General features: G+C 39.2%; 1 protein-coding gene across 5 annotated transcripts in view; it reads left to right on the top strand.

Moving 5' to 3' along the window:
* Grm1 (glutamate metabotropic receptor 1) overlaps positions 1–15976 on the top strand; it is a 381700-nt gene that overhangs the window by 317639 nt on the left and 48085 nt on the right. For all 5 annotated transcript variants that reach the window (XM_029533139.1, XM_029533140.1, XM_029533141.1 and 2 more), the window contains 2 exons: positions 3225–3471; positions 8524–8692. In XM_029533139.1, coding sequence (XP_029388999.1) covers positions 3225–3471; positions 8524–8692 — 416 coding nt within the window. The remainder of the gene's footprint in view (positions 1–3224; positions 3472–8523; positions 8693–15976) is intronic.

Genomic DNA, 15976 nt, shown 5'->3' with positions numbered 1-15976 from the left:
ATCAACAAAGTTGCTTTACTAGAACTAGTATTTCAATAGACTGTCTACATTTAAAGTAGGTCAGTATTATATAAAAATGTAGAGCAAACACACATGAAGGTGGTTTGTCTTTGCTATAAACATCACACTGTTTGAAATGCACCCTCACCAGACACTGGTCAAGGCTGCATACATGTACAGTGCTACCTGGCAGGGAATACTTCATTATACACATCACTCCTGTCCTTGCTGGTTATAGCTCCAAGAATAGTTAACTACAGGGGACTTAGAGAGCTTACCAATGAACTTCCTAAATCTGCATCAAAAGAAGCAAGATCCAGTAAATAAAGAAAATAATAATAAAAAAAAAATGAGGGAAATAAAAGATGTGAGGTCCAAAGCAGACTGACTAGGCGCGGTTTTACAAACAATGTTAGTATGCGGAGTGTACTATGTAAACGCTATGTAAAATCAGAACTAATAAATAAACTCGGCCAACTCTACTGACCTATACACACAGTCCCACCACGGAAGAGGTAAGGCAGGGTCATTTCTTCAAAGCCAGCCCGGGCTGCATAGAAAACCCTGTCTCAAAGATGAACTGTGGCAGACATGAAAGTGAAACTTATCAAGGTTTCAGGAGACAGGGATGCTATGCAAATGGAAACAGTATATCTACCTCCTAACACTAGACTGAATTCTAAGGATTAAAAACATACTAATAAGGGTGAAACCTGAAAATCAAATACTTGGGACCGGCACCATCAAAGGTATGAATCTTTCGTAGTATACATATAGAAGTCCTAAATAAGCGCAAAACTTCTGAAAGTGTCCCAGGCTGATATCTGATAGCATTGACATTGTGCATGTGAAAATTCATTTACTGCATAGTAAAGATTTCTATATTTTACTGTAGGTGAGCCCATTCCCAATGAGAACGTTTTGAATTTTGTTTTATTTGAGTAAGGGTTTCGCAAAGTAATTTCAGGCCCAGAATTTACTATGTAGGCCAGTTGAGCCTTGAAGTCTCCGAAATTCTGAGGCTTACAGGTAGTAACTGAAGAGAAAGTTCTCATCTATTGTAGCTTCCCTTCCCTGTACAGAGCCAGGAGACTAAGAAAACAGGAAAACCCAGGGGCTGGCAGGTTTATTTGGAAGAGTGAACAACTTACCTTGTGAACATTGCTTAGAAACATTGTCAAGATTCCAAGGTCTCTCTGTGACAAACACTAGCAGGCCAGGCCTCTTTGTTATAATCTGCTGCTGGTGGATTGAGTGCCAGGACCTCTCACCAGTAAGCACCTGTGCATATCTGGAATAATCCAAGGAAGGTACTTTAAACTGGGCTTGGAAAGATACTGGTTCAAAGCTCAATGCCCTACCTTCTGCCTCCTGTATGGTCACTGAGTAGCCCCTGTGAATAACTGAAAGAGGAAAAGCATTTAGATCCATGTTACACCCTGTTCTTTACTGAGCGTTATTATAACATAAATGTAAAATTGCTAATTATTATTATATACTTGTCAGTAAAATTAAATAAGTATAAGATTAATCAAAGTATTGAAGACTATATAGCATGCATACATGTGTTTATATTTACCTGTGTACATATATAAGTCATACTCATAATCAGTAAGTGGGTACAGTTGGAGTCACAGACTCCAGAGCACACATTGGTTTCCCTAGCTTGGCTTGGTATCACTTGCCTTCAGGAGTGATTATGTTCCCTGTTCACTTTCATCCTGGAGAAAAAAAAAAATGACCCATTTCGGATAAGTTATATGATCGCCCTAGATAAAGATGAAAATGAGAGCACAGATTTCATAGACATCCAGGAATAGATCTTTCCTTGGTGCTGATGACTGAGGTACCATTTGGTAACTACTGGGTTAACACCGGTCTTACTGCCCATCCCAAATGGCCTCGGTCACCTCATTTCAAAGACTTGGCAACTTTCACATAGAGTATCTGTGCTCTCTTCTAATCCAATGCTGTGTATTCATTCAAGGTGGGTATATTTTCAAACGTCCCTTTGACCTTCCTTATTCTTGGTTTTCTCTTGGAAAGTTCAGTCTGACAAAATAGTACTTCAGCAAATTTCACTCCTAACACTGACATGTCAAACAAATATGGAAGATGGGATTCAAGTTGGTTGATTCCATAATTTGCACTTTACTCTCAGGGTTAATATACCCAAGTACCTCACAAATTTCAACTTCGTCTAAATATACCATTCTAAATAGAGCACTAGGACTTTCTATTTTCATTCCAAGTTCAACACCAAAGTCAAAATTTCTTACTGGTCCTTCTAGATGCTTTAACTTCCGTACTTTCTGATTACCTTCAACTAGACCTTAGTCAGAGTGAATCTTATAGAACCAAGTCTGGAGTTCCTAAAGAATGCTGGTGTGTAGTCAAAGTTGATTTTTGTTTTCCGAAATTGTTACTTTTATTTCACAAAGCCCAAATGGTTTCTCAGTTCTTCATGAATATCCATGTCCCACATTGGAGATTTTCAATGTGATATAAAAATCTAACATTGCAGTTGCTATGAAATTAGCTGGCTGGGAATGGGTTATTCACCTGTGACAGGAGTAGAATGTCAGGCCTTTCAAAATTCACAATTAACAAATCATGTTACAAGATTCACACATGAACAAGAATCAAGTTGATGTAGAGTATGAGTTTCCCACCCAGAAATATTTTAGCAAAGCTTCTGCTGATTGACAAGTTTTAAACATAATTCTTCTAATTCTGGGTTTTCATGTCCCTAGAGACGAGAATATCGTAGCATCTTCAGAACAAACCATCAGAGCGAGATGTTGTATAAACTGAATTAGCATGAATTATAGATAGTCATAACAGATGCAATATATTGTTTTTCTATCATGAGATAGGGAGGTTTGCATTATAAGTACCTGTGAGAGAAAAGAATTCTTTCCATTGCTCCTTGATGATTATTTCTATGAAAAAAATTCTTTCGTTTCAATTCTATACTCTTTGCTCCATAACATAAAATCTTTACATAAAGAAGGGAAACAGAAAAACAAGACAACTTTTTTTTTCAGACAGAATATAATAGTTGGTCACAAGTGCAAAACAAACTTTGCTTTCACCAATGTCATGGTCCCTGTCAGTGTCTGAAGCCCCTGAAATCACTGAGCACTGGGCTCTGGATATTGAGTGTGTAGCCCTGATTGGATTCTTGGTTGTGACCCTGGTAGTGAACTGTTTTGTCGTTACAGGAAATGAAAGCTTGGAAGAAAACTATGTCCAGGACAGTAAAATGGGATTTGTCATCAACGCCATCTACGCCATGGCACACGGCCTACAGAACATGCACCATGCCCTGTGTCCCGGCCACGTGGGCCTGTGTGATGCCATGAAGCCCATCGATGGCAGGAAGCTCCTGGATTTCCTCATCAAGTCCTCTTTTGTTGGAGTGTCTGGAGAGGAGGTGTGGTTCGATGAGAAGGGGGATGCGCCTGGAAGGTAAGGTATCTCTTGAACATTGAGCCAGACAAAGGCCAACTAGAGTTCTGTTTGGTACCATGGATTGGGAGTGTCAAAGATACATTCACCTAGACAGATTAAAACTAAGACTACACCCATTTTGAAAAAGTCAAAATACCCGATGTATAACTCTGAGAACCCTGCACCCTGCTAGCTACCCTCACACCAAGAAATTCCCTGTTCCTTTCCTTTTCCTGCCAGAGACCCACCTGAGAACACTACACTTGGATAGCAGCCCCTTAAAAAGTACTGTCTGCACCAGCCAGCAACATCATGTTGATGGACACATGCTACTTTCTTCACGAAAGATTATGCCTATTGCACCCGATTAATACTATGTGACAAGAACCAAATCCTACATGTGCATATTTATTTCTCAGGGTAACACATACTTCTGCTTATGTACCTCACAAGAAGAAAGAGTTGAGGGTCTGAGGACTAGGATTTGGTTGTAGTGGCTTTTAAAAAAATTAAGGAAATCAAAAAGAATACATGCGCATGCACACACACACACACACACACACACACACACACACACATATTTAATTTTTCCACTGAGTCATTTTACACATAATCTGTTCTGCAACATTTGCTTTCATGCCCTTAGTGAGCTCATACATAGCGGATACATAGTGAATGTGTTCTGTGTCAAGATTAGCTGTATTCATTCATGTACATTTTCCTAAGAAAGAGATAATAAGAATGGCAGAGGAATTGAAATCAGCAGTGGGATCTATAGGCCCTGGGTCTATAGATGATGCCCAATGCTTCCATCATACAAGCCCTGCTCTCTTCCAGAGTGAATTTTATAGACTTTGAGATTCCAAGGGAAACATTCTCTATGCTCAGGAGAAACAAATTAGTTAAGCCTTGCTACATGAATTTCCTTCTTTGATAGATGAGAGAGTGTCAAAGTTAGCCTGTCACTAAATGTCACCCTGAGAGCAAGTGATAGAGTCACACATGAGGTAGGATGATCTGACTGTAGGCTTTGCCATGGTGGCCTTGCTCTGCCCTGCTGCCTTTATCCAATCCTAAAATTAGGCAGAATTGCTGGAGGCTTTCTTTGTGTTGTGATACAACTACTGTGACAGACTTGGCATGGAGGTGCTAAGTTCTACCTGTGGAGAATCCCTTGTGGGTGCTTAATGGAATCTCCCTGTAAAAGTCCAACAACTCAATGTTATGTCTTTGTCAACAATTAAAACCATGCACTACAGGATTCCTTCTAAGATGCCAGTTAGGCTGGAACAGATGTTGATTGTACCGTGAGTGGGATGTATGACCCAGGACCTGGGAATGTGAGGCTCTGAGTACCTTAGGAGATGACATCAGGGAGAAATGAAAGGATTGGAGGCTAAGAAGAGAAGTTGTTTATCCATCTAATCCCACTATTGTCAACCTGGTTTCTCTACGTAGCCCTGGCTGTCCTGGAACTCACTTTGTAGACCAGGCTGGCCTTGAACTCAGAAATCTGCCTGTCTCTGCCTCCCAAGTGCTGGGATTAAAGGCATGCGCCACCACCACCCGGTTATAGAGGGTCACATTTTCAACCTTCCTTCATGATTCCTAGTGGCAATAATAATAAAGATGATAACGACGATGACAATGACGATGATGATGATAATAAAATAGTAGCAATAACAGAACTCCAATACACATATGGAATTTATTCTGTGTTTAATTAGCACAGGACTGCAGCATTTTCACACTCAGTAAATGCACATTTCCTTCTTGCTTTCCTACTGTTAAGTCACGTAGATCGTCAGCTTCTGTCTAGTTCATCTCTAATTACATTTTAACTTTGGAGTCTTCCCCTTGATCCCTTTTCATGGCATCATTTCCTCCTGCATGAAGTTGGTCAACTTAGTTCACCTTCTCTCCCCATCGCCTCCCTTTGGCTTCTAGCTCCTGTCATAATGTCACATGCTCTTGACCCTCAGGTAATAATTTCAGTTAATCATCACATAGCATAAAGTAAATTCAGAAGGAAGATTTCCTGTGGATGTGACTTGCATAAAGATATATAAAATAAGAGGCAACAACATGTCAGGAAGAACCCTGATGTTTACAAAAACAAACAAAAATAAAACAAAAACGGAGCTAGGTGGGGACTGTGTTTATTACTTACATGGCAGTACCAGAAGCTCTTTTTCAGTCAGCCTGAATTCTGCCCTTGATATTCCAAGGGGTTTTTTTGTTCCTGTTTTTCTTCCAGCATTTGGAACTTTTTAAGAAAGTGTTTTCATGAGAAAATATTGTGAAGTTTTCAGTTTCTAAATGCTAATGAAGTGTGAACTGACTTTCTTTATGAAAGAACAAACAAGGAAGTGCGAATAAGAGTCTTGAGTTTTAGGGAAGTGACTTATAAGGATGATTTAAGCTGGTAGCTTACAAAGACATCATTGGGAGCTTGTGAGTAAAGAGCAGAAATTAATGAAAAGGAAAAAATGGAATGATTTGTATTGAATAGTCATAACAGGTTCACTGGCATGCGTTCCAAATGTAAAAATATTGGAGGTGTAGAATTTCCATCGATCCCCAGATGAGTATGAATCACCAGCTCACAATTAGAAGTCACTTAACTTTCACTCAGAGCTACTCTGAGGTATTATGATAAGCCTCAGAAACAAGGGTGATAGTAAGTACTACACAAAATCCAGAACAGCAAAAAGATAAATAATGCATTCTGGGAACACTAAGTTTTTTCCACTAGGTAGGGGGGAAAAGATTATTTAATTTCCATAAGTTGCCTTTTTTTTTTTTCCAGAAAACTGCTATTTGTAGAAACTGCTAAAAGCTGGGTGTGGAGAAGTCTTCAGTTCCTCTACGGGTGATAGGACACATCTGTACATCAGGAAAGCATAAAACAATGGCAGTAAATGGATAGTTATTGTCTAGATAAGCATGTAGGCCAGGTACAGCCAAGACAGGCTGATGGACAGTAGCTGTTCCTAGTGCTGAGAATGAGAAGGAATCTGACACAGGTTCAAAGAGAAAAGTATTCCCAAATGGATAAAGCAGGGACATTGGGGTGGCAGTAGAAGAGTGCCCAGGAAGAGGAATATGTGCTGCTTAATTGCCATCTAGTTCCTTGGGTCATAGATAGAGAAACAAAGAGGCACGATGACTCTTATTCTAGTGCGGTGGGTCAAAATCTGTGCCTAGCACGGTGGAAAAGAATTCCACCCTATGTTATAGCAGGAAAAAGAGGAAGACCGCTAGAGATTATTGGAAATGAATGGCTATCCCAATGACAGCGTCTTTCTAAGTGTGTTACATAATAGAACTTGCCAGTATACTAATTTGCTCCTAGAAATAGAAATATGAATGATCTTAGACAGTGCTTCATATCCACTCTAAGTCTTACCTATGGGGCTACAGCAAGTTAGCATGTTTCCTTTGGTTTATGATTAGTAGACATTTGGTGGACCAACATCAGAAGGCTGGGAAATCTATGGTCAAGGCACCAGTACATTTGCTGTCTGAGAAGGGCCTCCTTTCTGATTCATGTGTGGTCTCTTTTAATGTTGTCCGTATGTACTAGGAAGGTAAGACAGATTTCTCAAGCTACTTTTGCAGAGGCAGGAATCTCAACCATGAAGACTCCTTTCTCATGACCCTATCACTACCTAATTACTTTGGAGTAAGGGTCTTAGCAAATGAATCTGGAGAAGATGTACATATTCATCTATGCAACCTATGCATGTGTCCCAATAAGAAAATAGTTTCTGTTCTTCTTAGGTTCTAAAATCCATATAAGAACCCAAAGAGATTAGTGACAGTCCTAAATATTATAGCTTACTATTAAAATGTAAGACACGGCTTTAGCTCATACACCCTAATGACAAGTCCTCTGCTCTATCTGTTGTGTTGCCAACTCTCCTCCACTGTAGCCGTGGAGGAAAATATCTTCCGGCACCCAGAAGGTATTTTTACTGTAGTAAATATTTCTTAAGGAAAAAAATAGAAAGATGCACGATGCCATTCTTACTATAGGAAGATTTCAGATGTCAACTCTCTCTTTGTGTAGCATTTGAAGCTACTGAAATAGCTGGCGTCAATTGTTCAGTTCCACAAATGTTTGTCTCAATCAGAAAAAAAAAAAAAAGATCTCTTTGAATGACACTGTACATAATAATAAGTTGGCTGGCAAGATAGTTCTATGGGCACGAGTGCTTGCACAATAAGCAAGAGGACCCAAGTTTAAATCCTTAAGACATATCAGGAAGGGTTACTCATAGGTGTAGCCTCAACATTGAGGGTTAGAAATAGGAAGAAGACCCAGGGAGCTCACTGGTCAACCTACTTAGGACATGCTTCCAATGCTGTGAGATGCCATGGCACAAGGCAGCAAGGTACAGATGGATAGAAGAAGATGCCAGATGTCATCTTCTACACTCTACAAGTGTACATGGGCAGCACTCCAGCATTCATGTGCATACACCACACATGCATGGAACATATGCAACATATAAAACACACATACATCACATTACACACACATTAAGCCCTTAACTTCTTTACTAACTAAAAGATTTCTCTTTCAGGTTCCTTGCCTTGCTTGTACTTAGCAAATGGTCTCAGCTTTGTAAGACTTCCCATCTTTAAAAATGTCATTGTAATGAAAATGGCAACTGAGTATAAAAAGGGAATGTGAAATAAAAGCAGCCAAGCATGGAAATTAATGTTTTCACGGATTATATGAACGGTTACTTGTTCAAAGGATACTACCTGGATTTAAAGAGTTGATCAACTAAACACATACATTATTACCTTTTGAAGCATAAACAGAGAAAACAATTTGAGAGTAATATATTATTTTTAAAAAATGGATAGTATAAAGACTTTCTCTGAGAATCAGAGGAAGCACTCAGAATAAACTATAAATGTGACAGTCACTGGTGCTGGTGTGTGATGATTGAAGCTTTGATCTCTCTTCTCCCACTAAAATCCATTTACAAATTGTCTTTGTTTCCTCCATTAGGGAAATATCCAGTAACACTCACATGTATTTATTTTCTTTGTTAGGTATGACATTATGAATCTGCAGTACACAGAGGCTAATCGCTATGACTATGTCCATGTGGGAACCTGGCATGAAGGTGTGCTGAATATCGATGATTACAAAATCCAGATGAATAAAAGTGGAATGGTACGATCTGTGTGCAGTGAACCTTGCTTAAAGGGTCAGATTAAGGTAAGGTGCAAATGTATCCCTGGACATTATTTGCAAAGAAGTTCACCACCTTAGCAATAGCAAAGGAAAACATATTTTTTAAGCAAGACTATCCAGAAAGAGTACATAGAAAACTGCCCTTCTGTTTAGCTAGAACTGCAAAGAAAGGTTAAGACTTAGGTAACTATTAAGTTAGGATATACATTTTTAGATATTTAGTTAGGCATATTTTGATGAGTCTAGATATTTGGTTAGGAACTATGTAAACTACTGAAATAGTTTAAGTTTATATTTTAATAGCAGTGACAGACTGGGGACTTCCATATAATGTAGGCAGCAAGGAGATGAATAACAGCATTAAAAATCGAAACAGAAGCAAGTGTGGAAACCAGCCATTGTGCTTAGTCATAGTGGCAGCGATTACTAAAGCAAGCTCTGGGGATCTAAAGCACAACACAGCTTGTAATGGACGTGTCAATGAACTTCATTGTGGCAATCATTACACAATGCATACATATATCACACCTCCATGTGGCCCAACTTGAGTTGTAACCAGTAATGTCTCTTAGTCATAGTTCCAGCTAGTGTTTAGAGAAGGCAAAAGCCGGACAATGCCAAGAATATGGCTAATGTGACAATCAATCACAGGGATAATGGAAAAATCAAAACAATGAGGATACCGTGAAAGGCATTTCCCTTTCCCTACCTACCCAGTCCTTTGGTCCTCCTGAAATGGATTATTTTTAAACAAAGAGAGTCTCGAATTTTTAATTATATCCAGAGACTGTCAGGGATAAGGGAGTAAGTAACTGACAATCTTGCTATCTGCAAAAAACTAGAGAAAGTAAGTACTAAATACAGGATTTCTTGATGGTTGTGCTGGAGAGAATGGTCAACTGAGGAAGGCTTTAAGTCCAAGCTGTTTACATGCTGGATGGCTGGATGATGCAGGAAGCAATGGAGTAAAGGGGAGGGGTAGTAAGCTGGCAGGCATGCAGCTCAGATGAACTAATAGATCTTCCCCAGCTCTAATTTGCTGTGATTCACCTCAGGAAAGCGGACAAGCTGTCACATTAAATGTCGCAAGGCACAGCTGGGGCTGGAGTCGATCTTGTGTGAAGCTCTGGACCCCTTCCCGTGCCATCGAGATCCTTGACTATGCCTGAAAGCTTCAGACTCAGTCCCCCATCTCCTGCAGAGGTGACCCAAAGTACACTGAGGAATACTCAGTGTGCTCGCATCTCCTGAGGCCGGAGCCTAGCCTAAGGCTTTCTGAGGAGGACTGAGAAGCCTCATATGAAGTATTAGAAATATTGGAGGATTTGGAACCTCTAAGAGCATGAAGCAGCTGAGAAAAGTTGTCAGGGTGAAACAAACCTTGGTAGCTCTAGTCACTTGGAGGAAATAATGAGGTTCTGAGATCAACTGTAAAAGTTATCTTGGGCTTTCTCTGAGGAAGTTGCATTAAAACCAGTTGTACTCATGGCAGCTAGATACAGAGAGTGATAATGGAGGGCCATGGTCACCAGGGCCATGGTTAACCCCTTAGGTTGTGGGTATTATAGCTTGTGTGTGTACCACTGAGGTATGTGCACTGGCACTTAGTGTGATCACGTGGAGAGGTGGTGGGACCTTTAAGAGGTGGGACCTATATGTAGGTAAGTCACCGTGGATATCACTCCCACAAAAAATTAATAATCATCATTTGTCTCATGCAGTGATTATCTTGACAACTATAAGGTAAGGTCACTCATGTGCTTAGAATCTTCCACAAGCAACCAGTCTCTTTGTTGTCATGACCCAGCCCAAAGAAACCCCATGAGCAGCCAAGTAGTTCAGTCCTTTCTTAGACTTCCAGCCATGAAAGCCATGAACTAAATACATCTTGCTTGTTTATAAATGTTTTGTAGCTTCTAGTATTTTGTTTTAGGAACAGAACATGGGCCAGTTCAGTGGACCATATTCGCCAGGGAGCTGACCATGCTCTGGGCAGTGAGGGGTAAAGAAGATGGATGGTTTACGTAGAAAGTCTACGTAGAGATATTTCAGTTGTCTAAGTGTGACTCTACCTGAGCCAACATACATGAGCTGATAGCTCTGCTCCTCACTAGACACCTACTTCTTGTCTAGATGTAACTCTTTCTCTTGAGGCCATCTGGTGGAACTTAGGAGTATGTCCTTTGAGATCCAGGGACATCTAACTTGACTGTTAACTATGAGGTCTTAGGTCAATGGATTCTTGGTATATTGAGATCTTTTGTTTGGTTAGTTGCTTTGGATGTAGAGGAAAAACAGAAAAAAAGTCATATGTGGGGAGAACAGAGAAGCCCCAGTTCAGTGTCTTTCTGACTCTCTTCTATTCTGACGGACACTGAGTTGGCTATATGGATGACTACTATAGAACAGTTAAAGGAATGATTTTATTTTTTAAGATATACTGTAGGGGAGAAAACTGGCAAGAAAAACAGCCCCTTTTCTCAATAATTTACCATATTTCAGATCCTTTACAGCTCCTCCTTACACTCAGTCCTTAACAGGCTGCCATTGGGTGCTCACATAGCATACATATTTATTTCAATTGCACATTCCAGAAGAAAGGCCTTTTTTTCCCCCTGTCCAAGTTCAAAGGCAAGGCTGCCCGCATTTATCTGTCTGTCTAGATGCTGAATTCTTTCTGAAAGCATTTCTGCGTTACATCCATATGATGCTATCGTGGGAGATTCTAGTAATCATGGCTGATCCACTTCAGAGTACTCACTATAAATGCAAATCTCTCAGGGACCAATTTTAGAAATATTCTGTAGTCTGCAAGATAAAAATATAGTGTTCTCAGTAGCACCTGGATGGGGGAGATATGTGTTTGTTTCCCAGAAACACCTTGGGAGGTAGAGAAACAAATGAAATCTGAATTTCATTACCAAATAATAGCACTTATATTCTAACACCACTAATTTGCCACCTACCAGGTCTAAGATAGAAATTTAACTCCCAGTAGCCATTGTACAGAGAGTCAGCCTGAAAAGGATTATAAGAAACGTATTTGTATAAGCTGGAAGTGGAGCTTTGAATGAAAAGACAAACCCTTTTAAACATCAAATACTATACATGCTAAGGCAATAATTTCATATCTTTTCTGAGAATCCATAAAGCTTTATTATAATAATTTCATTTGATGCTATTAAAAGCCTATTTTCTGCAACTTACCTTTACATATATTTAACTTATAAAAATAATATCTTATGTTGCCAATACTTTCTTGAGAGAGCCAATTCTGGACAAGGTAAATAAAATACATTTATTATTAATTTATATAGATCTAGTCAGGTCAAAAGAGTCTATACCATACAGTTTAATAGAGGCTAGTTAATATAGGTTACTGAATATAAAGGTATATGGGGACACTGAGACAACCCCCAAGATGAGGAACAGTGTGACTCCCCATTCCCTTCCTTGGAATAGAAGGACAATGGAAGGATTCAGAGCCTTGTCCAAAGATCCTCTCATGTACAGTGTGGTGGGGAGGGAAAAGATGCCCTGTTTTCCGTGTCCTTGTCCTTTGTATTTCTTGTGTACAAAGTGAACCCATCAGAGAGTAGAAGAGATCTCAGAGATTTCATTGACTTACACTACAAAGCCTTCAGTGGCAATTTGTTATTGGGCGATTCTATCGGGACAAGAGAGAACAAAGGAACAGAGAAGGAGAAAGTGAGATCTGAAGGAACAGAAATGTATAGGAAGCCCTAGGAAGTTTAGAGGGAAGAAGAGGGAAGGAAGAAGGTACAAAGTCTGGGACTCAGATTCACCCAGCAAGTCCTTGTCTAAGTACAATGGATTCCTTACATTGAAGTGACTCTTACAGAAGAGGTGTTACTGGCCCTGCTTTATAAATGAGGGATCCGAGACCCAGAGGGGTTGAGTCCCGTGGTTCTCAGTTCTTGCCTCTAGAATGTACAGAGGCTGGGCTGTGAGCCAACCCAAAGCTTTTATCATCCCACGGCCACATGTTGTTCGACTCTGTTGTTATGTGAACTGGCATGTTGCCTATAAGTGTGGATTTCAATTTCTAAGCACTGGATTTTCAACAGTTCACAATAAAAACATAAACAGTGATCCACTTTAAAAATACAAAGGAAAGAATTCCAGAATTAGGCAAATAAGCTTTTGTGAAGGGAGTAGGTGTGGGGGGAAGTTTCATAGAGACAAAGGAAAGTGCTAGAAAATGAAGAGATTTGTATAGATTGCCTTTACAGAGCCCCTGCTCAAGTGCACTCTCTCTCTCTCTCTCTCTCTCTCTCTCTCTCTCTCTCTCTCTCTCTCTCTGTCTGCCTTCCTCCCTCCCCTTCTCCCTCCCCCCTCTCTTATCTTCTTCCTTTAAATGCATCTATATATTGTGTTCCCAAGATTCTGAGTTTGAGATAGAGGTCCAGGTAAAAGAAGAGAGGTTTCTTCTCATCTTTACATGTTCTAGTGACCATGGCATGCATGGCTAGATTTCCTCACCACACAATGCTTTTTGTGGTACAGTAAAACAATTTTGTTTTGTTTTGTACAGTCACATATCTAAACTATAGTCTTCAAAATTGGAATCATTTTCCCACTCATGATTTTGGCTAATCTATTTATTTTGTTTTCTACTAGAGAAGTAGAAGTTTAATTTCAAATGAAAATAGAAATGTGAAGAGACAGCATCTTGTTCAACCTTTGGCCTTGTACATCATCCTGAGGGTTGTTGTTGTTGTTATTATTATTATTATTATTATTTGGTTTTGTTTGTATTTGTGGATGAGCAAAAAGGGCAGAGGCAAATTTATTGAGTACCAAACTATAGGGCACATGATACTTTTCAATGTGATGTCAGATGTTCTTATAGACTCAAGATAGCTTAAATTAAGCATTAAGCAACCCCTTATATTTGCTCCTAACTTGAATAGGGCTATCCCTAGGTGTGTGCCCTGAGCCTTTTTGAGTATACCATTGCAGGATTTGATTTCTTGGCTTTCCAGACAGTAACTGTAAGAACTTGGAAAAATTACCAATACAGAAAACTTATAATTTCTAATAATGTCTTTAAAAAATAAACTTACAATCTTGATTCTTTTTATTTACACTACTTTCTTCTTTCAACACAGAACATTATTTAAAAGTCACTGGGTTGTTTTAGAGCAGGTATTGCAGCCCAATAGGGATTTAGATTACCAGGTGACTTACGTGTTATCCGATCATCTTTGCAAAGTGATCCTTAATATAACAATATTTTAAGCTTTGTTGTTTCAATGTTATTTTTCTTTGTACACTTTGCTGTTTTTTTTTTAATTGTTGTTAAGTGGCTCTGTGAATTACAGCTGTTTATTCTGTCCCATTTCAGAATTATTCCCTAAAAGATGTTTGTTTTTTGTGGGAGATTCTTGAGCAAAATTATCAAGCAACTAATATGTCTTTGTTTTTCCCTGATAATGTTAAAAACATGGTAAGATTAAGAATGGACAGGCAATATGACTCTTTGTAATATGTATGTGTACATCTCTACTACTTGCTGCCAATTTTTCCTGCTGGTTTATAGAGAAATAACTATACAAAACAGATTGTATCTAAAGCCCATGTTATTTAACAGAAAAGTAGATCAGAGGTGTGGGAAGGTTATAATGACCCTAGACTAACCCCTAACACACTTGTCAGTAGCACATTTTAATGTCCTGGGGGGTGGGGGGGTGGACTTCAGCTATGTGATAGAATGTAGAATTTGTCTTATGTGAATCCAGCTGCATTGGGGTCCGATAAGCTTTGCTGTCTCCTTTCTGCAATGATGGAAACGTCGTAACACGTCCACAAAATTTAAAGTCACAAACATCCTATCACCATCCCTGATAAAACCTACTATCCAATGAGCTCCTGCTGTTTTGATCTCAAAGCTTTGTTTGAGCTGCTAAAAATCTGAGGAATGTTAAAAGAATATGGAAAGAGGATGAGATAAATTTGTTTAGTATTATGTTTTAAATTTGCCTAAATAGCAATGTTACTTTAACTGGGAAATGAAAGATTAAAGCTGGTTGAACTGATACAGTATTTTACATTGGCTGTTACTATAATAAGGAAGCAATATTCATTTATTATTAAAAATTTATCTTACTATTTAGAAAGCCATTCTCATTTGCAATATAAAATTTCCATACTTATTTTGAGGCTAACTTAAATTATTTTTCAAAAAACACTCAGTTTCATTGCAGTCTCAAAAAGCCATCTGAAAGCAAAATAAGAAAAGAAAAATATTTTACATTTGTTGAAAATATTGTCATTTGATCCTTTCCTCCAGTTCTAAAATGATGGTATCAATTTCAACCCCACCATAAAATAATTCCAGATTTATGAAGGCTCAGGTGTCTCTCACTTTAAATTACAACAATATTTACAGCTTAATTCTGAATTTACATATGGGAATGTGTGGGTTTTTTAATGTGCTAGCAAAGAACTTCTGCTACTCTACATGAGGCAGTAACAGGGTGCAGCCTGTGCCTTCTGACATAAACAATGAGAAAGCATGAGAAAGCACTTAAAACCACTGTGTCTCGACATTGGAAGACAGCATGCGACCTTGATGCCATGGAAGTGAAAAAAAAAAAAAATGTGCAAGGAAAATCCAAAAACCACTCAGGCTTCCTGCCTGGAGGCAGTCTCCTGATTGTTCAGCTCCACAGAGCACAGAGTTTGGCCATCTTGCTAATTCAGTAAGACAGACTCTGAGCTTGGGAAAGCCAAAGGAGCTTCGCTTTGCAACACAGAGAAGCAAAATGATGGAGCTGTGCAGGAAATAAATAAACAGTCCCAGAAATGACCACAGGAGTCTCCTTGGGTACTCGAATGTCAATCTGCCTGTGAGCATAGGAATCTGAAGAGTCTAGGCAAAGGGCAATGCCCAGGAGAGTAAATTCTCAGAGCTGACACAGCTAGAAACTATTGCAGTTTTCATCAGACAGAATGGAGATGCCCTCTTGAACATACACACAATTGGATAAAGGACTGGAAGAATCAGAAATTATTAGTGAGGTTGAAAAGTTCCTAGAACAGACTGAATATATAGAAATATGTCCAGCCTGGTGCAGCCCATGGGTCAGAGGCATCCTTGGAGAGCTGTGAATGTGACCCAATTCATTTGTAGATGAAAGGTGACACCACAGGGTCAAAGGTCAGATGGTACCTGACAAAACCAAGTTTCAAAGTAGAGAAAACTGGGATGTAAGGAACTAAATGGCTGCTAGATATGGTTGAAAATTTCTGTGTGTGTGTGTGTGTGTGTGTGTGTGTGTGTGT

Source organism: Mus pahari, chromosome 21 (assembly GCF_900095145.1).
Source record: "Mus pahari chromosome 21, PAHARI_EIJ_v1.1, whole genome shotgun sequence".
NCBI classification, from domain to species: domain Eukaryota; kingdom Metazoa; phylum Chordata; class Mammalia; order Rodentia; family Muridae; genus Mus; species Mus pahari.
The sequence above is the reverse complement of the archived record's forward strand: the minus strand, read 5'-3'. Positions and strand labels throughout refer to the sequence as shown.